This window comes from Neolamprologus multifasciatus, chromosome 7, assembly GCF_963576455.1.
Source record: "Neolamprologus multifasciatus chromosome 7, fNeoMul1.2, whole genome shotgun sequence".
Lineage (NCBI taxonomy): Eukaryota > Metazoa > Chordata > Actinopteri > Cichliformes > Cichlidae > Neolamprologus > Neolamprologus multifasciatus.
Genome location: NC_140445.1, coordinates 12,222,069 through 12,244,444, shown reverse-complemented (window position 1 = coordinate 12,244,444; position 22,376 = coordinate 12,222,069). Strand labels below are relative to the sequence as shown.

The following is a 22,376-nucleotide window of genomic DNA, read 5'->3' as shown; positions in this document are numbered from 1 at the left end:
AATACAGTTCAGGTCATGCACACATCACGACTTTTAGATGGCTTTAGAACTCAGAATGGAAACCTCATTCAGTTCACAGAAGGTGTCAGATAGGAGCAAACAATTTGATGTGAAATAAGGAAAAATTACCTCAGTGCATGTAATCAGCCGATTGTCTGACTCAAACTCAGTGTCTTGTTGCATCCTCACACTACACACTCCATCTAGGGATCTTCCATCAACTCCACTAGTTTTGCTGCAGGAATACAAATTCACAGGGTCACATTAGAAAGTACTGTTTTCCCAGAGATTTAAACTGCATCGTGTTTTAGTTAAAATATGATCAAATACCGGCATTGGCAAACACATACACACATGGAGTAAATCATTGCGTGCAGTTACCCTGTGTTGACAGGTGGATTCCACTCCACCCAGCGGACAGTCACATTCTCTCTGAGCTGCTCATCATTAATCTTGCCACAGGGTATGTGGAAGTTTGTCTGCTCCCTGAGGGCAGAGCGAAGAGATTCCATGGTCTCTGGAGGGATTTGCACCATCAACCCATCTGGTAAAAACAAAACAATTGACTAGTCTGGCCCAGCAATAACAGAATGGACATAAGTATTTCAGAGCCAACAACCAGTCACAGTACCTTCTACAATGCTGGACTTCGCAATGAAACCTGAGGAGGCTTTAAGTGCTCCATTGAACACCACAAAACTGGCCCCAGTGACTGTAACAAAACACAAACCCCCAGAAGTTCATGTATGCATAGTACAACAAAATGCTTGCCTCTAATGTTTTATTTTTCAAAAATACAGGAGTATGGAGCATTTCTAAAGATACTCACCTGTCCGAGACTTCCCAGGCATGCTGTTGGCCTGGGTTTGGTAATTTCCCTCCTCATTCTGGTAACAGACCAGGTGAGAGTCGGCCTCCGAGCTGAATCTTGCTCCAATGCTGATGACATGTTCATTGGATGCATTTATCACCTTCTGCACCTGAAAAATACAGAAAAATATACATTTCTGTACAACACTGCTGTGTGTCAACTTTTGCTTTATTTACTTATTATTCTTACATACATACATTGTTTGATTTTGGCCTGTTGTAAAGAGAATTTTAAAACGACAAGGGAATCATTTTCTGGTTGTTCATTCAAAACAGATCTTACTACACATTCTTTAATAGATAATTTATCAAGGGTTTAATAGGGGTTTTTTTTCCTCTAAATGCTACCTCTATATTTGCCAACGATGGCCCTAAAACACAACTATATAAAACTAAGTAGCTTTGACTTGTTTGTACAAGACAATTTCTCAACATGTGGCAGGAAAATTTACAAAAGAAAGTAAAGAAAAACATATTGTACTGATCATTCAACTGATTTAATCTACTTTGTACCCTTTTCAGTTATCCTTTGCAGGGAGTTAGAGGACGACCACAAAAACCTAATTTCTAAACCAATATGTTTCTAGAGGTTACAGAAATTTTGGGGGTAGTTTGTAGTTTGATTACCAAAAAATTAACCCAAAGCACTTGTAAATAAAGAAGTCAACATCTACTGAAACCAAGTACATGAAGCTTGGGCACCAAAACACCTGAGAAGTTATTCTTTTTTTAGTTGCAACTGTGACAAATGACATATTCAAGCATTATCAATGTTTATCTAAATCCTAACCAGAATCTGAACAAGTTTATTTTACAAAATTAAAGGAACTCTTACCTCACTGAAGCTACTTTTGGGAATGTCAATGTAGCTGTGGCCCATCTCCATGTGGATCCTCAGGCCCTCCACCACTGACAGGCTATACTGGTAGTTCCTTAGATCCTGGATGAGAACAGTTTATAGAATCTGAACTCATCAAAGTGTTCTAATCAATTTTTTTCAAGTCTGCCAATAATCAGCATCACAAAAGTGTCTATGACTGTTGTCCTAAAAACATTTATGTTCAAAAACCTTTCACCAAAAGCCCAGTATAAAACAAATTAATTTTAAACTGTCAATCATCAAAATCAAAAACTACTCTGCCAGACACCCATGAAATCTGCATTACTTAAAATGTGGCTTGAGTGGAGTTAAGAATTATGTGTAGTTTTAGCTCTAACAAAATTTTGCCAAGCTTCTCAATTATAAATAAATCTTATTTTCTTTATTGCAAAATCTTATTTTGCACTACTTACAGCCAATAAATTCATAATGGTGTGTCCTGTCTCTCGATACACTGACTGCCGAAAACGGATACTTATCAGTGTGGTGGGATACGCTGAAAAACAAAAACATTATATGTAAATAAACCATAAAAGCACAATATGTATCACTTGTCCCTGTGTCTCTCCTAGAACAGCCTATATGCTTACAGACAGTAATTTACAATGGTTTAGTAATTTAACTTGTAGAGGGGTTTACCTTACAGTATAAAATGTGTTAGTGTGACTGCTTTTGTGATTTGAGCTATATAAATAAAACTGAATTGAACTGAAATGAACAAAAAAACGTAATCTATAAACAAATATATCACCATTTACAAATACAATTTTGTCCAAAAGTCCAAAATCTAAATAAATTAAACTTACTATCAGGTATACTGGCAAAAAGTTAAAGGTAAAATAAGCTCTTTACAAATGAGAAGGTGGAACTGGGGTATTTTTTATTTACTCAGCAAACTGCTGAAACTAATAATTTTAACAATAATAATAAACTAATAACCATAATGTTTCAGAAGAGCAGGTTTTTTTCATTTTCAACAAATCAAAGTTTAAGATTACTATGTTTTAATATGAAATAACACTCAGTGTTGTCATGAGCAACAAAGATTTACATACAGTTGTATTCAGCTCCAAGACGCAAAAGCAGTCTCAGTGGAAAGACTTTGGCCCAGGGCACCTCCAGTTTCTGAATGAGCAGGCCAAACAAGAATGGCTGTGAAGGGAGAGTGAGGCCGTCTAGAGACTGGCAGGTGGGAGAGAAGAATACCATCCCAGCATGATCCTTACTGCCCAAGAAACTACTTGTAAAAGTCACATTATCCAGCTCCTCCACAAACCTCCCTGTAACACAAGATAATGATTATGTTATCCTTTATAAGCTAAAGGTGTAGTTATTAAAAGTTGCAAAGGCAGGCTGAAGGCAGGTATTACCTTTTTGGGCATCCTGGAAAATGCTGAGATATATGGTAAAGAGGTCTTTGGGAAGAGTTTTTTCTTGAGGCAAACACTCCAACAGAAATACCAACTCTTTCTGTCCCAGAGCTTGCAGCCCATTAGAGCCAAAACACCAGCATTCCCTGCCAGAGTCTGGAAGATAAAACACACAAGAGTTAATACATTGGAAGGCATGTGAGGATTCACAAGATTTGAAAGAGGAAATATGAGATACACTACCAGTCAAAGGATTGGACACACATTCTTGTTCAATGTTTTTTTCTTTATTTCTACTGTTTGCTACATTGTAGATACATACTAAAGACATCAAATATATGACGGAAGATATCTGGAATTATGTAGCAAAAAAATAATTTAAAAAAAGATAAATAACTCTAAATATGTTTTATATTTTACATTCCTGAGAATAGCCACACTTTGCTTTGTTGACAGCGCTGCCAATCCTTGGTCTTCTCTCAATGAGCTACATGATGTAGTCACCTGAAATGGTTTTCACTTCAAAGGTGTGCCTTGTCAGGTTCATTTGGCCTCCACAGTCACCTGATCTGAACCCAATGGAGATGGTTTGGGATGAGATGGACCACAGAGTGAAGAAAAAAGGGCCAGCAAGTGCTGAGCATCTCTGGGAACTCCTTCAAGACTGCATAAAACCATTTCAGGTGACTACCTCATGAAGCTCATGGAGAGAATGCCATGACTGTGCAAAACAGTAATCAAAGCAAAGGATGACTATTTTTGAATAATCTAAAACATAAAACATGTTTTGAGTTATTTCACACTTTAGTATACTACATAATTCCATATTTGTTTATTCATATTTCACTTACATGTCACCAGTTTGACATTGACTAGCAGGTTGGCATTAAGAATGAATGTCAGAGGACGGGGTCCGCCTTCTTCTAGTAAGTGCAGAATCTGACATGGAGCAGGATTCTCCTCAACTAAAACATCTAAACAGAAAACACAGCAGAGCGATTATTAAAGTATTTTGGATAAAAGCCAGTGTGAGACTTACATTTCACTCTGATCCAAGCACAACAGAAAGACATAAGATGTCCAGATGTGCAAAAATAAACCAAGAGATTCATGTCTAAAACACACCTCCTCCTTGGTCCTCTCCAGTGGCAATGAGCAGTGGAGGCAGCTCGTCTTCATTGTCTGGCAGCAGACTGGGAAACCTGTTCACTGAAGAACCAATTCCACAAAGCAACGCGAAATCCCAGGGTCCAGACACTGGGCGGCAAACTACCTCTGCTGCCACAGCAGCCTCAGGGGAAGATGCACTGTTAACTCCGGTCTCTGCCCCAGGTAAGCCAGGCTGAAATAAGAATGTCATTTTATGTAATACCATCGTCAATGGACTAATTTTTATTGTCCATTTTTTTTAATTTCTATTTATTGTCTATCTAATTGTCTATTTTAGTGTAGCAGTACTAGAAAATGCCAGGTTGCCAAGAAGCACATAAATCAGCTGCTTCTCAAGAGTTTCTCATCATTGTATGAACGTCAACTTGACCACGTTGGACAGCAGCTGGCAGCACTTGTTTTCAATTTATGAAAGAGTTTCTAGGACCTCTGGCCCTGATATTTGACATGGATATATGGAGTAGAAGGGCCAGTGACCTTAGCTGCAGTTCAATACACTGGGAGTGTATGCTGTTATTTTTGTGCCACTACTCTGAGCGCACGTAACAAAGAAATTTGAGCGCAAGTAAAAAAAAGTTTGCAGGTGCAAGTGTTGCATTTTGAGGAGAAATTTATTTTGAGCGAAGAAAAGCTGAATTTGAGCGAACAAAATTCATTGCTGCGTGCAAAAAATGTATTTCAGTGTTTGCTGAACACTGAAATCCACTGCTCTCAACGTGTTGCTCGCGCTCTCAACGTGTTGCTCGCGCTCTCAACGTGTTGCTCGCGCTCTCAACGTGTTGCTCGCGCTCTCAACGTGTTGCTCGCGCTCTCAACGTGTTGCTCGCGCTCTCAACGTGTTGCTCGCATTCTCAACATTTCTGCCCGTGCGCGTTCAACTCTTTGTGTACGCCGTTATATTTGTGCCACAAAACCAGCCAATCACAGACTTGGATGCAAAAATATCTGATTGGCTGTTCTGGTCTCCAGTCAGCTCGAAATGACAAAATGCAATATCCCAGAATCCATTTCGTCCAAAACTCAAACGAGGCAGTGGCGGAGGAACACAGAGTGGCGGAGTTTGAAATATTACTCTTTCTGGGTCACAAAATAAACTTTTAAGATATTTTCATGCGAGAATGGTGCTGTGTAAACTTCAAATACCTGCTCGACTCATCAAAACATCACATATTTCCATAATGCTCTAATGTTTTCGGAGATGCCTGTTACCCACCAGCTGACCGGGTGGTCACTCGGGTTAAAAATAATATATAAAGCTCAACTGACAAAAAATCGGCCGACTACACCACCAGGTATTATAGGAAAAACCATAAAGCCTTTGAACTAAAACAAACGCTGTTGTGACAGTGATGTACACTGTCTTGTTGGTATATATGTATGATTTGTATCACCTTCATGTTTCCAAACCGATATCATGAGCAGCAGCTTTTACAGCTGTGGCTCCAGCAAACATCAGCTGATACTAGAAATTAATTTTAAATAAATTCTAACAACAGCTTATCAAGCTTGAACGTGCTGTTGTTGTTTAGCGCAACATCCGCTGGTTTCCTGTTTCTGGCGCAAAGTGGGAGATAAACAAGAGAGACGATCAGCTGATCATTGATCGGTTTTATGATTGAAGTAGCAACAAAAAAGGAGAGGGAGGGAGAGAGAATGAGGGGAGAAGAGGCAGCTGTGCAACGTAAAGACAGAATAACTCCAGCTTTGTCTTTTTTCATTCTAGCTGAAGTACAAGACTAATCGCGTTCCTTTTCCTCTCAATACGGATGTATTGTAATTGGTCCAGCCCAGAGTTGATCATGACCAATTGGCTAATCCACCACCTTTCATTGTTTATACTGTTACAAAAATAAACAAAACATAAAAATGAAAAATCACCATCAGCCCACCGGGCAAATGCCCAGTATGCCCAATGGCCTGTCCAGCTATGCGGTCAGCTGGTGTTTAACAGGCATCTCCGAAATTGTTAGAGCACTTATGGAAATATGTGATGTCTTGATGAATCGAGCAGGTATTTGAAGTTTACACAGCACCATTCTCGCATGAAAATATCTTAAAAGTTTATTTTGTGACCCAGAAAGAGTAATATTTCAAACTTCGCCACTCTGTGTTCCTCCGCCACTGCCTCGTTTGAGTTTTGGACGAAATGGTTTCTGGGATATTGCATTTCGTCATTTCGAGCTGATTGGAGACCAGAACAGCCAATCAGATATTTTTGCATCCAAGTCTGTGATTGGCTGGTTTTGTGGCACAAATATAACGGCGTACACAAAGAGTTGAACGCGCACGGGCAGAAATGTTGAGAGCGTAAATCAATCAATCAAGGCTTTATTCGCCACGTGCAGGTTGCCCTGCAGTGAAATAGGACCTCCCCCATCCCTTACACACACACAACACAGACATCACATGGGGATACAGGTCGGAGATCGGTAGCGTTACAGAAAAAAAACAGAAATATACACTACAATGGGAAAGCACAAGAGGAAAATTAAAGCTGCAAGCAGCGTTATGAGGGCCCTCGCACCCCATCACTTCGAGCCACGCCCGACACCTAAAACCAGCACGTCCGATCTGATGTCACATTGATGGAACTCATGCATTTAACCACCAGCTAACATTTCATCTTATTCAATCATGATTATAGTTCTCCCACTAGGTGGCGCTCTAACCATTACTGACAAATGGCATAACTAACATTTCCGAGCTTGAGTCTCATCATCCCAGCGACCTTTGGGAGAGATTGGAAATGGTGTTTTTGAGTGACAGCAGATTACTGCTTTTTGGCGAGTGATTCAAACTCCACGTGCCGCCATGACCAGTCTGGTACTGATCAGACTGGATTTCATTGAGTTATACTAATTTGTTTCTTCATGGCGAGACATCAATGTTCGCCATGCTGCTGAGGTCACACCCTTTCGCGAAAAGTCACAGTTTTCACTGTAACCCAAGACCAACTCCTTAAGGCTTTCCTGGAGAAATTTGAGGCTGCAGATGTCACCCATCACTATACTGTACCCCAAAGTGTAAAACATGACATTTCCTGTTTCCACTAGGTGGCGCTGTCCCTGATGTCAAATATGGCAGTTGAAAAATGTTCAGGGGTGGAGCCTTATCATATGTGTGCTCTTTGGTCCAGATTGGACAATGTATGACAAAATGAGAGGCAATAACACACCCCGGCGTGTCGAGCCACGCCCAACACCTAAAACCAGCACGTCCGATCTGATGTCAAATTGATGGAATTCATGCATTTAACCACCAGCTAACATTTCATCTCATTCAATCATGATTATAGTCGTCCCACTAGGTGGCGCTCTAATCATTACTGACAAATCGCATATCAAACATTTCCGAGCTCGACTCTGATCACGCCTGCAAACTTTGGGAGAGATTGGACATTGTGTTTTTGAGTGACAGCAGATTACTGCTTTTTGGCGAGTGATTGAAACTTCACGTGCCGCCATGACCACCCGTTTCCCTGAACGTAAAACACTTCGCAATTTAACATCACAAAGGTCTTCAGATTCCATGCACTGGAGATCGGTTTAATCTGAAGAAATCCCTTGGAGGAGTTCGTCAAAGTACGGTGCCTGAAAAGAGGGGAAAATGTCGCCAAAATTACACATTAATTTTAAAATGGCTGACTTCCTGTTGGATTTGGGATATTGCTCCAAGATACTTTTTTGTGCATCTTAATATCTTCCATAAGCTTACCAGGTTTCAGACTCATAGATAAAACACAGAGCAAGGGCTGATGTTTTGAAATTTTGTAGGGGGTGCTGTGGAGCGATTTCGCGCTATTCAATTGAAATGATCACATAACAACAAAGCCTTCATCACATTGGAGGTGTGCGCCAAATTTCAAGACTTTTTAAACATTCCAAGCCCCTCAAAAGCCACTTCATCTTTCATGGTGAACCGCGTTGCCACCAGGGTGCGCCGTTCAGTTTAAAGTCACAATTTTCGCACTGAACCATCATGAGGGACTGATGGTGATATTCACCGCTTTTGAGGTGGCCACGATGAACCTGTGAAAATCAGTACAACAAAGTGAAAGACATAACATTTCCTGTTCCCACTAGGTGGCGCTCTGCGTATTCCTGACAATGGGCACATCAATCTGTTCAGGGCGGGTCTGACATCACGCCTCTAAAGTCTTGTACTGATAAGACTGGATTTCATTGAGTTATACTAATTTGTTTCTTCATGGCGAGACTTCAGTTTGCCATGCTGCTGAGGTCACACCCTTTAGCAAAAAGTCACAGTTTTCACTGTAACCCAAGACCAACTCCTTAAGGCTTTCCTGGAGAAATTTCAGGCTGCAGATGTCACCCATCACAATACTGTACCCCAAAGTGTAAAACATGACATTTCCTGTTCCCACTAGGTGGCGCTGTCCTTGATGTCAAATATGGCAGTTGAAATATGTTCAGGGGTGGAGCCTTATCATATGTGTGATAAGAGGCTAAGCAGGAAAGGTAAGGGAGAAGAGGAGAGGAGAAAAGTGCGACCACCTTCGTCAAGAGCAAGAGCAGAAAAAAAAATTGCGAGCGAGCGCAAATACAAAAACTGAGCGAGAGGGGCTGCTATTGTGTGTGTGTATGGAAAATAGCAAACACTGAAATACATTTTTTGCACGCAGCAATGAATTTTGTTCACTCAAATTCAGCTTTTCTTCACTCAAAAATAAATTTCTCCTCAAAATGCAACACTTGCACCTGCAAACTTTTTCTTACTTGTGCTCAAATTTTTTTTACATGCGCTCATAATAGTGGCACAAAAATAACGCCATAGGAGTGGAGTCTGTGGGACCACAGAATGAGAAACCCGACTCTGAAAAAAAAAGTTAGCTGGGACTAGTTGGTCAGTAGTGACTGAACTTTCAAGACAGATGGGCATGTTGACTATAATACTAACTATTAAATGAATGTAGATATTTACAATGTATTTGTACCAAAACAAGGGATCAGTAATTTGAGCCATTTGTTGAGTTATAAACAGGGGTGTACGTAAGTGGTCTGCAAGTGCGGGTTCACTGTCAAAATAAAAGACACGCACCAGATAAGAAGTTGCAACACGTGTTTGGGTACATAAGATTTTCTGGAGGAGGACAAAGATTTGTTCAGAACTCTTAAAGATGTCGAAGAAGCAAGCTCCTTTAAGCAATTACATTGGTGTTCCTCCATCTCCAAAGAAATGTCCAAAGGAGTCCAAACCGCAAAAGAAGCGCGCATTCTCGGAAAAGTGGTTGCAGGAGGTGAGCTGGTTTCAAACAAATGATGAACGCACAGAGATGTGGTGCAAAATATGCCGTGAAAATCCCACTCTAGCGGACAAAAACAGTGCCTTTTATATGTACGCAAAGGCGCGTTGCAACTTCTTGTCTGGTGCGCGTCTTTTATTTTGACAGTGAATGCGCACCTGCGGACCACTTATGTGCACCCCTGGTTATAAAGTTCTAAAAAGGTGGAATCCTGATAGATGAGCTATGAGGATGATTGCCTTACTGTTGTCTCATCTGGGGTGACACCACTGAACTCTTGGGAGCTCCTGCGGCTCATCACAGACAGCTTGGCAGTGTCTGCCACCTCTCCATTGGGTAAGATACCATCAGCAAACCACACGCGCTTTTGCTCACGAGGACAACCTGATAACACAGAAAAAGGAAGTGTCTTCAGGGGTACAGTTAAGGAAAACAAGTGAAAGGTAAAGCAGACTGTGTAAGAATAACCTTACCGTCATTGCTTGGGTGTTTAAGAACAGACACAGGCACCATGACAGTAGGTGGTGGGGAGTTTAGAGTACCAGCAGCACGGGCCTGCTGTAAAGGGGGGATTGTGCTGCAGTATTCAGATGGGACATTTGGGTTTGGGCTAGGACCTGTAGGACTCATCATCCGTTCCAGAGCCTGGGCTACAACAGAAGGATGCTGTTAGAAGCATGTTCATTTTTTTTTTTTTTTTTTTTTTTAAAGGTGTTAACTCGAGTCTAAAAACCTAGTTACCTGACTCATTTAGATGTAGAGACTAGTTTCTTGAATATGACTGTCTGAATGTCTGTGAAATGGTGGCAATCTAATCTGAGGTTTTATTTAGATTTTCAAGTCCTCTTTAGAGTAAACTAAACTTCAGTGGTCAAATGATTTTTCGTTACTAAAGTTTATTGTATTTCTGGAGAACTAATTAAAGGCTGTGCCTTTTGAAACATGCTGGTTTTAGTAGTAAGGCACAACTTTTATTTTGAATGCAATCCAGCAACTGCTTGCAGTTGGAAAGCATACATTTTTCCCAAGTGGCCCAGTTTACAGGTCTGTGTGACTGAGGCCTATAAGGCCCACTCAGCCTAAATTTGTCCCCTGCTACAAAGAACCAGGATATTTCTTTTTCCTTTAAAAAAAAAAAACTACAATTAATCTACAATTAATTAATGGTTGTTACAAAAATTAAAACAACATTTTAAAAAAGCAATCAGAAGATAAAAGGGGGGACATGTCTACTGCAATGCAAGATTGTGAATAATTTTCCTGTAATTAATAAGTTGTGTTTAGAAAGTGCAAGTGGTGGAGAACAAAGGAGAGCACTGCAACATATTATTATAGCTATATTTCATTGGTTTAATTAAAAAGGACTTCCACTTTCTGCGGTTCTGTTACAGATTTGGAAAATAAGTGAGGACACTGGAGAAGGAAAAATTAGAACAAAAATTAGACAAGCATCTCTATCAATAAGTTTCTTCAGAGAAGCCTGTTGAAAAAAAGCTGGACAGTATATTAGCAGTATCTGACCAATAATGGACTAACACAGATATATATCTAAATGCGTCTAAATGCAGTTTAAATATTGAATTTGTCAAGTATATAATATTTACACAGACTTCCACTGCAGGAATTTTATTTAAAAAAATCCTGACAAATAACAAAACGCCTCTCAAATTAGTTCTCTTACAGATGGACATCGACTCCATTGTCCTGGACTGCAGCTGGTAGCCCTCCATCTGTATTGCTGCCTCGGTGATTGTGTTGTTATGGAACTTGAACCACTTTCCACCTGCTCCACATTCCCTTAAGTGTGGCTCTCTAGCTATCATTACCAGCTGCAGTCCAAGATGGTGGAGTTGGAGTCCCTCTTAATGCAGCAGGAGAAGCAGGTGAACGATACAGAAGAGTGCCGCTACACGTTTCCTCTAGCTCACTGACTAAAAGAATAAAATTGGTGGCAGCCAGTGGTACCCTTAAGCCGATACACCGATGGTATCAGTTTCAAAATCCTACGTTCTCAAACTATCACATTCACAAGATGTTCACAAAATGTGACCGCTATCCTTGATCATGAGGTCAAGTTTTAGGACGTACACTTATATATACACACGTATAAATTTCAAACTCCTTCTTGGCTTGTTCTCAAGTTTCTGTATTCATAAAGTTCAGTGTTGGGGTGTAGGACTGTAGCCTACATCATAGGGGTGGGGGGAAAAAATCGATACTGTGTAGTATCGTGATATTTTGTTTGCTAATAATGTATCGATACAGGGACAGCAGGAATCGATATTTTGTTACAAAAAAGGTTTTTGTGCTCTGACTTCAGAGCATGTTGATCCTTTTTCTGAGCAAGAATCCTGACATTGCTTCACTGTCCAAATGTGTTTAACTTTTTTTTGGCAGCAATAAACATGACAGTTTACTTATTTTAATTTAAGACATGTTTTATTTTAATTAAGTTTAAAACTTTTTTATTTAATGTAAAATTATATTTTGTTTGTTTAATTTACTTTCAAATTCTTCAGTTGCTGAAGGGGCTGCATAGTTTTCATAAATTGCATAGTTCAGAATAGCTATAATTGTACCAGATGGTTGCATTCAGTTAAGTTGGACTAGACTGTAATACAAACCGTTCAGTTTGTCAACAATAAAACTGACTGAAATGAGAGAAAGACTGAGTGTGAGACTTTGTTATTAGATAAAATGAATATTGATAAAGTTTACCTTTATGTATAGAATCTGAATATCGCAAAATATTTTTAAAAATTGCAATAATATCGTAGTATATTATTATGATATTGTGATAATATCGTATCGTGGGATGTATGGTGATTCCCACCTCTACTACATCAGCATAACAGCTTTTCTAAAGCTGTTCCAGTTGGATATTGGTTCAGTCCCCAACATTGCTATAAGATGAGTTATTACTTTCAGGAAAACTGGCTATAGTGGAGAGGCTTTCAGAGCAGCTTTTCTCAGCGCTGCTGATCAAGCAATTATGTCGTATTATATTGATTATGTATCACATAGCTTTAGTTATCCAGTATGTAATGACAGCAACAACAATGTCGCTTTCAAAAACACAGGAATGCAACCACAGCAGATTGAAACATTACAACGATATTATGGTTATTTAGACCCTTGTTTCTATAATTTCTTTTAAGTAATTCAATTAGTATCAATAATTCAATTAGTATCAATAATTCAATTAGTATCAATGCAAGAACAGTTATTCACCTTGCTGTGCAACGAAAGGATGACATGGCAGAAAAAAAGTCAACCAAGGCTTAAGGCTATTTACTGACCCCATTTTCAGTGCAACGGTAACATAACCAAATATATTACTTAAAATGGAGACAAAACACTGATTTGCAATATATGCACACATTCTAAACTCAAACAATCCAGCACAGCAGCAGTACAAAGTTTCTAACATTTTATTCATTACCAGTAAGAAACATCTTACCTCATCATCTCCTCCTCAACTAAAACACAATTAATCCACATTATGACAAATCTCTCTTGCCAACTGACATCAGACCACTCCTCACAGCTTTTCTGAAGCGGCTCCTCTCGTAAATAATAACAGGCTATTAGCTGTAGGCTGAGGTGTATGCAGTAAGCCTCGTATACTGATGTCAGTGAGGGAGAGGAAAGCAAGAGAGGGGAGGAGAGGAGGAGCTGTGTGAGGGAGAGAAGAGAAGGATTGCAACACACTGCCCGAGCATCCAAAAGCCACTAAAGTGGACCATCTCCTCCTTAATTTAGACAGCATGTGAGCATCACATGTCCACTGCACTCGGTGGTCCTGTACTACATAGACTCACAAGCTCAAGGACAAGTAATAGTGTCCTGTTATCACTTTCCTCTCCAATCAACTCCGATCTCCCATCTCTCTCCAAATCACTGCTGCAGTCCAGCTAAAAAAAAAGGTGCCTATTTCCACGTCTTTTATTGTTACCAAGATGGTGAGCTTAGGGAGAGTTAAAGAAAATCACTGAGACTCAGACACCAGCGAGGGAGGATAAGAAGGACAGGCGCAACAACATTGTCATCCCCTATGTAGCCGGTGTATCAGAGAAACTCAGGAGGGTTTTCTCCAAGCATGACATCCCGGTGTACTTCAGACCCAGCAACACACTCAGACAAAAACTGGTTCACCCGAAAGACAAAACGCCAAAACACAGACTTAACAATGTGGTGTATGCCGTACAGTGCAGCGAGGAATGCCCAGACCTCTACATTGGAGAGACCAAACAGCCACTTCACAAGCGCATGGCACAACACAGAAGAGCGACCTCCACAGGACAAGATTCAGCTGTCCATCTGCATCTTAAGGATAAAGGACACTCTTTCGAGGATGCCAATGTTCACATTTTGGACAGAGAGGACAGATGGTTTGAAAGGAGTGAAAGAAGCCATCTATGTCCACTGTGAGCGACCATCTTTGAACAGAGGCGGTGGTTTACGACACCAACTCTCTGCCATCTATAATCCAGTTTTGAGATCCCTTCCCAGACGCCTTAACGCCCACTCACACCCTGGGCCATCTGACCTCAGGAATTCGCATGATAAGGTGGGGCCAGGTTTCACAATGAAATCACCTGAAACTCTGGCTGATTGGGACCCACACCCAGTTCCACACCTTGGCTCAGGCGATTAGAGGATCATCAGGGGGTCCTTTTGTCCCTCTGTGGGGGGACACTCCCACTAGGGTTATATCTGGGACTCTCCACCATTTGACCTTAGAACTGAAGAAGCCTCTCGGATGAGAGGTGAAACGTCTTCAAGTAACTTAAAGAAGTCCAGACGCTTTTCTTTGCAAGCTCCTTTGACTACGATGACCTGGATGACTGAGAACCTTCACAGACAGTTAAAGAAAATGTTTTTCCCAGTCTCCAAAACAGCATCACTTAATCTAATGCTAACTTTGTAACTGCTCCAATCCACCATTGTTTGTTTTACACAGCGAAAAATGAACTGTTAACTTAGTCTGATGTTTAAATTAGGTAGCCTGTTGAAGGCTGACTGTGGCAGCTATACCACTCTCTATTGCACTGATACTTGGAGCAAGCAGGAGTAAATCTAAAGAGGGGCATGAGGTGTACTAGACCATATTTATTTCAAGGCTTTCATCATATTATTCAGCTCATTGCAAGCACCTGCCTAGACAGCATGATAACACTAAGCTAGCCAAGAACCCAGAGTGATGTTGAATGCACACGACAGCCTAGCAGCCAGACCCTAAACTTCAGATAGCAAATGGATGAGCAGTCAGGCTGCAGCCTTTGTTTCTACCTGTTCATGTTTATACAGTGGAATCACTGTAACGAAGAAACTTCAGAAATATGTTAATGTGTAAATTGATTTACATCGCCCAAAATTTAGGATTCTTATCTTTGCTTTGTGCTGTCAGCTTTGTGTTCCTACCTAAATACTAAAGGAAAGATTGTATGTGTTTTCATTAGGATAGAAATGGGGCTGGGTATTGATTTTGATTTCTATAATCGATTCAATTCCAATTCAACTTTTTATAGCAGATAACCACCTTAAAAATGTACTGCAGTAGATCGATGAATCAACATAAGAACATTACCTGATGCTGCTTAAGTAAAGTAGAGCAAAGTTACAGAGGTTTTATTAAAGACACAGCTAAGCAATAATTTGTAAAAGTCTAAATTCCTCCAGTACTGAACAGCAGAAATTAGGCTTTCTTGTCGGAGGAAAACTTTGTTTTTCTTCAATGCAGCCACCACATCTTCCTTTAAACTAGAGCTGGGCGATAGAACGATAACGATATGTATTGCGAAATAACTTTTTCTCGATAGAAAAGTTAAACTATTGCGATAGGCCTCATCTCTCTTGTCCTCTTAAAAAAAAAAAAAAAAAAAAAAAAAAGAACAGCCAATCCAAATTAACTAGGGCAGAGCCGAACCAATCACAGCCACAGCGTCACGTCACGTGACTTGTTACGTACAGCACAAGTGCCAAGCCGCACATGTGTATTTGTTTGGGAAGCAGCCAGCCACCGTGCCGCCCGGGTAATGGAGGAAATGAGTGTGCCGTCTAGAGAAAAATCAACCGAGAGCGTGACCGAAGGTTACCGAAGAGAAAACAGATGATGGTTCCAATGCCGGAGAGATTGTCGAACGGAAGAGCCATAGAAGTTCCATACTGTGAAGGTATTTCAGCTATTTCAAGTCTGACAAAAAACAGAGTAGTGCGCACTGTAAATTGTGCCGAAAGCAAGTCTGGAAATACAATAAACCGGTGCATGCTCAATCTCTGACTGGAAGCGCTAATTCGTCATTCGGTTTTTGTCAGACTAAAGTAACTGTTAAAACTGTTTGAAAAGCTAAGCTATACAACAAGGAGAGATTGAGAATTTCCTTTTAGTTCTTAGTTTATTTGATATTGACAAAAGTTGACAAAATTTTGTCTGTTCTTCTGTAAAACAAACTAAGATTTATTTTTAGAATTAATATTTTGTTTCTAAGTGGAACTGACAATGTAGTAGTCTGTTTTGTTTGTTCTATTTTGAAACTTAAACGCTTTAGCGGCTGCCTTTTGTGTAGTTTGCAATATTTGCCTTTATTTATCTGAAGAAGTCTCATGTTTCTTAAGTACATCTACCCTGTTGAACTTATTATGGGAAATAAATATTTAAATCAAAACAAGCTGCTGATTATTTCACATTTTACTTGTGAGCAACGGCACATTTAAATCTTACAAATATAGTTATTTGGCTTATATCGTGATATATATCGTTATCGCCCGAAATGAAGAAAACATATCATGATATGAAAAAATCTTATATCGCCCAGCTCTACTTTAAACGTTTACAGACAAACTCACTCATTCATTAGCATAGTTGAACACACAGACATACATGCACAAAAACACACACACCAAATCTACAAAACCATCAGAACTCATTTTCCCTTCTACTAATGTAAGAAACACAACCCATTGTTAAAATACAAACAATGTTAGATTTAAGTACGTTCAAACTTGATTTCAACTTTAACTCTAAAAGTTTTGACTCCAAAACAGGCATTTAAAGAAATGTGAGGAAAATATAAAGGCCAGCTCAAATGCTCTAACTTTCTCATGCCCTGAAACTGGTCCTCACAAAAGGACAAATAATATTTTTATTGTCTTTATTTATTGTATTTTATTTACTTTCTTTGTTTTCATAATACAGTTTAATTTCATTACTCACTCATGTTTGGATGAGCAGTTAAATCATTTACTGCCCTCTGCCACCCCTGGAGGCTATTGCCAACTCCTTCTGTCTCAATTTCTCACCAGGGCCATCACAGGTGACCCCTTGCACGCCGCCAACCACCTGTTTGACTCGCTATATAATCATGTATTTTATAATGGTACAACACATGGGGATCTTAATAAAGGCATACAAATAAACCAAACAAGAACCTTACCTCTGTGAATGGTGTCAAAGCAGAGGACACATACACGAGCCTCTTTCTCCAGGTACTTCAGTTTACACTTCCTGTTGCAGCACACAGCACAGTAAACCTGCCACAGAGGAGAGAGGATGACATTGACGCATAGATACGCTACACAGCAATCTGCATGGACAGTAAATTCACGTCTGGAAGAAGACAACAATTAACAGGATATTGAAACGTATTTGTCTATCTGGTCCTTCAAACAGCATAAGATTGTGCTATAAACAATAGTAGAACCGAATCATGTCTGATTTAATAAGAGGCCTTTGAGGGACTTAACTCAGCACAGACCTATAGAAGAGCTGAAAAAAAGAACTGCTGACTCATGCTCTCTGCTTACATCAATTCACTGTGCTATATTTGGTCCTCACTTCATCAGAAATTTTACCCTTACATGCTAAAAACTTCCAGAAATACCTTGAATTACACAAGAAGAAAAAACAGGCAATGCAAAACAGGCATTTATAAGAAGCTCATTAGGTAATCACTTCTATGGTGGAATCCATAAGATTTACATTTATTTATCAGAATCACTGTTGGGATCTAGATTTTTATGATGGATGCTTTTCACAGTTTTCAGATTTTTTTGTATAAAGTAATCAGGAAAAATCTGATTATTCAACAGTGAACTCTGCATTTCTGAGTCAATTAACTGTTTAATTGTAAAGCTGGGCATACACTGTGTGATTTTTGGCCCATTTTGAGCATATTTTTCAGTTGTGCGACCGTTTTGGGGATCGGCCCAAGTTTCGCCTTAATTGTGTGTCGTGCATCGTGGAGTATACATGGGGTAACAAGAAGCGATTAACACCTCACGAATAGCTCCCGATCATCAATCGTATGCTCGCAAGGAAATCAAACCTGTTTGAAATCATGTTGGCCCTTGTGAGGTTGTCAACGGAGCCTTTCACACTGCGCATGCGCAAACAGAAATGGAAGTGGAAAGACGAAGTAGCAGTTTGGCAGTGCAGCGTGTGATCTGGACACAAGCGATAGAGGCATAACTTGTAGAACTTTATCATGACTGCACCAACTATGAAAAGAGTTGCATGGACATTGCTGCTCAACAGCAGCTGCCTGGTCAATGTTTTTCATAAGCAATTTAGCAAAGTTGATGGTGGTGGTGTGTGTGTCTGTGTGAGTAAAGACAGAGAGGGAGAGCAAGAGACAGATTTAGTGTTATAAGCTTCATGTTATGGACGCACAGTGTGAGCACTCAGGTTGCATCAGAGCATCGGGCCATATAGTGTGAGACCCTGCATCATGACAGACGAACCTCTAGCCCCTGCGATTTAATTGTACAGTTTGAGCAGGAGCTGAATAATGTGACTGAAAAAAAACCCGCAGTGTATGCCCAGCTTAACGGCATTAAACTGTTTAAGTTTCTCTTACAAATGACATTTTTAATCTCAATGAGATATTTACCTGGATAAATAAAGGAATAATAATTATGTGAAACAACAGCTGTATTGCTTTATTATGTAGCACTCTTTGTCTACCTGAACACTTGCATTTAACAAAGCTACCGAAGTCAGGTAAATGCTGTGCGGCTAGTAGCTGACTAATTACACTTTGCTTGGCTATTACTGCAGAAGTTGACTTCTTTCAGCTGCTATTTGCAAGGGGTTGCCACAGTGAATAGATCTGCATGTCTGAACTTGCATAAATTTTAGGCCAAATGCCCTTTCTGACGCAACCCATCCAGGAATTTGCATCACCTCCCAGTTTTGAAAGTGATACCTTCGCATGCTAGGCACTGGTGTTCCCTTTCAGTTGATTCACTCGGTACAACACCTAAGTATGGGATATCACGCCCTTGCGTGTCCTGGCTGAAGAAACCTTTATTCACGCCTTTAAGGCGGATAACATGTGATGACACGCGCACGGACCCGCCTGCACATATAGCCGCTGTCATCACAGTCATGCCTCAGTTCTTATGCTCTTCACCTCGCTGAGAACACCTCTACTGAGTTGGGCTAGCTAGCTGCTACTAGTTAGCTCCGTTGTCTGCCGACTTGAACTTAGCTTAACTGCCCCTGTTGGTGTCAACCTCCACCGCGCAGTTGGTCCGTAGGCTGCCCGCGGAGCGCTAATTTCGAGTTTTCTTGTGCAGCGTTTGGCTTTGCGTTTTGGAATGGACTCCAAACTGATGCGAGCAAAGCAGAAATCTTCTGTTCGCCCTGTCTTCAGGGATGCGGTTTCTTTTTGCACGACAGCGACCAGCACAATGCCTGCCCTGTCTGCCTGGGGATCATCCACGCTAGGAGAGCGTTGACGGAGCCTGAAGCCTGTGCGTTTTGTCGCCCAGCTCCAGCGCTCGATCCTGGAAACACGGGTGGCGTTTGTGGAAATAGCGCTGGGACGCTCGGCTGTGGCACGGCATGACCCTCTCCTTTCCGAGTCTGGAGCCCCGGCTTCGTCCGAAGACGAGGATTATCCGGTCGATGTTCGGGCAATTAGCTGGGCTGACCACATGGGATATGTTGACAGGTTAGCTGATGACAAGCCGGAACCATGCAGGAGCGCTGACGGGGTTCAGCTTGGGTTGAAGCCCACCAGCGCTCCCCAGGAACACGATCACGTGCTGGACATCAGCCTGGACATCCATGGTTTGTCAGAGGATGAGCGGGAGAGCTCATTGTCGGCCCAATGTGCCGCCACTGCTGTTGCGCTGGTCGGCCACGATGACACCTGTCTTTTCTCCCTGTTACGCCGTACTGTTGAGAAGCTGCAGGTGGACTGGTCCTCTCCTCCTCCAGCTCAGAAGCCGTCACGGTTCTGAGCTGGAGGAGGAGAGGACCTCCTCCAGCTCCGGGTTTTTCCTCCCACCGGAGCCCAACGGCCATAAACTGCCTTCCCATGTTCCCAGACTTTGTATGCAAGCTAACAGCATCATGGGATAAACCTCTGTCTGCCCGCGTCACTGAGCCCGGCTATGGACAGTCCTTGGCTGTTTATCTGGCCCTGTCCCATAACCATGGTGTCAGCGGCCCCGCAACTCTGCCGTCCAAGCACTGCAGATTCTCTGCTTCGCACCTGGAGAAGATTTATCGGGCTCAGGCCTGCACTGCTTGCGCCATGAGCTCCATCACCATGCTCCAGATGTACAAGGCAAAGTGTCTGGCGGAGCTCGGATCGCTGGTTCCTGATGACAGCCCACTGGCACCTCTTTTTAACGAGGCCAGAGTTGCCACAGATTACATCCTCCGTGCGTCCCGCTGTGCAGCGCTCTCCCTGGGCAGAGGGATGGCTTCATCAGTAGTGGCGCAGAGGAACCTGTGGCTGACCCTCTCTGATGTCCCGGATAGAGACAGAGCTGTATATCTGGATGCACCAGTGTCTGCAGCTGGGTTATTCGGACATTCAATTGAAGCCATTTGGGCTAGATTCAATCTGAGGAAGAAGCAGACTGAAGCTCTGCACGACATCATTCCCACACGTCAGGCGAAGCCCAAGCCCACAGCTAGCTCTCACAGGCCCGCCGCTCCTCTGCCGACTGGCAAGAGATCGACGCCCACTGCTGCAGTGGGTGTGCCACCAGCGGCGAGCTCCGGCCGAGCTCCACGCCAGTCGGCCTGGAGCAAAGGCCAACCCTCGGGCCCCTGGCGGGACCCAACACCCAGGAGGAAGAAGCCTCAACCTTCCTAGCTCTGGTTTCGAGTGGAGAAGGGGTCGAGCGGCAGGGAGACGCTGCTTTTACCCCTCTGTTGCCGCCCAAGAGGTGCTGCTCAAGTTCTGTTCAGGTTGTCAGCCCCAGAAAGCGCTGCACTTTCCTAACACTGTCTCCCAAGCGCAAACCCCCTGCACATAAAATTCCTGCTGTTTTTCATTGTTGTGCCCCAGGTTAGGTGCCTCCAACAAAATGTATGAATGTACATGTTCCCATGTTACAATCCAATCCAATTTTATTTATAAAGCACTTTAAAATACCCAGCATAGGAACAAAGTGCTGTACAGAAAATAAGTTAAAACAATAGAATAACAGAAAACAGCAAAATAAATAAGTAAAACACCAAACATAAAATTAAAATAGCCCTATATTAAAACAAAAACAAGATAAAACAGCATTGAATCACCTAAAAACAACTAAGATAAAAAATAAAAAACCAACATCTCACGTGGTGTCAAAGGCCAGGGTAAAGAGGTGGGTTTTCAAGAGTGACTTAAAAACCAGATAAAGAACTGGCCTGTCTAATCTCTAAAGGAAGCTCGTTCCACAGTTTTGGAGCTGCTACAGCAAAACCTCTAAGTTTACGCCCAGTCCTGGGTATCTTCAGGAGCAGCTGATCAGCTGACCTGAGAGAGCGGGTGGGTGTATAAGGCTGTAGCAGCTCAGAGAGATAAGATGGGGCTAGGCCATGGAGAGCTTTAAAAGTAAATAAAAGAATTTTAAAATGAATCCTAAAAGAAATGGGCAGCCAGTGAAGTGAAGCTAAAACAGGGGAAATGTGCTCAAACTTTCGAGTGCCAGTTAAAAGACGAGCTGCGGCATTTTGCACCCTCTGTAGATGACTAATATATAATGTGCTGACCCCAATATAAAGTGCATTACAGTAATCCAGCCGAGTGCTAACAAAGGCGTGGATCACTGTCTCAAAGTGCTGCCGTGAAAGAATTGGCTTTATTTTTGCCAGCTGCCTGAGGTGAAAGAAGCTTGATTTTACCACTGCCTTAATTTGATTATCAAACTTCAGATCACAGTCCACTTTGACCCCCAGGTTTGTGACAGTTGGCTTAACATACTGTGCCAGGGAATCTACATACACATTGGGGGTCTCAGTGGGGCTACCAAAAACCATCACCTCTGTCTTTTTATCATTGAATTTTAAAAAGTTAACAGACATCCAAGTCTTAATGTCATCGAGACACTGAAGTAATGGCTGTGTAAGGTATCTGCCTTTTTTCTTTAGAGGGACATAGATCTGACAGTCATCAGCATAAAAGTGGAAAGGAATGCCGTGCTTTCTCAGTACAGAACCAAGAGGAAGCAGACATAAAGAGAAGAGGAGGGGGCCTAGAACTGAGCCCTGTGGGACACCACACAAGAGGGGAGCGGAGGACGACACATAGTCACCAAGGCTGACACAAAAAGTTCGCCCCGCCAAGTAGGACCTGAACCACTCCAGTGCTGTGCCCCTAATGCCCACCCAGTGCTCCAAACGAGAGAATAAAATGGCATAATCCACGGTATCAAACGCAGCTGTCAAATCTAAAAGCACAAGAACAACACAGTCCCCAGCATCAGTCGCTAAAAATATGTCATTAAAAACTTTTAAAAGGGCTGATTCGGTGCTATGAAAGGGTTTAAAACCAGATTGGAAAGCCTCTAAAACATTTTGCTTTTCCAGGAAGGCCAT

At 41.7% G+C, this 22,376-nt stretch overlaps 1 protein-coding gene across 2 annotated transcripts in view; it reads right to left on the bottom strand.

Moving 5' to 3' along the window:
• zfyve16 (zinc finger, FYVE domain containing 16) overlaps window positions 1-22,376 on the bottom strand; it is a 41,654-nt gene that overhangs the window by 2,008 nt on the left and 17,270 nt on the right. Inside the window, exons 4-16 of one of the 2 annotated variants that reach the window (XM_085167557.1) lie at window positions 16,990-17,086; window positions 10,027-10,203; window positions 9,798-9,937; window positions 4,246-4,462; window positions 3,972-4,094; window positions 3,121-3,276; window positions 2,806-3,030; window positions 2,164-2,246; window positions 1,706-1,810; window positions 830-980; window positions 632-712; window positions 382-544; window positions 130-235 (exon numbers count right to left, since the gene is read on the bottom strand). In XM_085167557.1, coding sequence (XP_085023683.1) covers window positions 130-235; window positions 382-544; window positions 632-712; window positions 830-980; window positions 1,706-1,810; window positions 2,164-2,246; window positions 2,806-3,030; window positions 3,121-3,276; window positions 3,972-4,094; window positions 4,246-4,462; window positions 9,798-9,937; window positions 10,027-10,203; window positions 16,990-17,086 — 1,824 coding nt within the window. The remainder of the gene's footprint in view (window positions 1-129; window positions 236-381; window positions 545-631; window positions 713-829; window positions 981-1,705; window positions 1,811-2,163; window positions 2,247-2,805; window positions 3,031-3,120; window positions 3,277-3,971; window positions 4,095-4,245; window positions 4,463-9,797; window positions 9,938-10,026; window positions 10,204-16,989; window positions 17,087-22,376) is intronic. The other variant, XM_085167558.1, reaches the window with a different exon arrangement.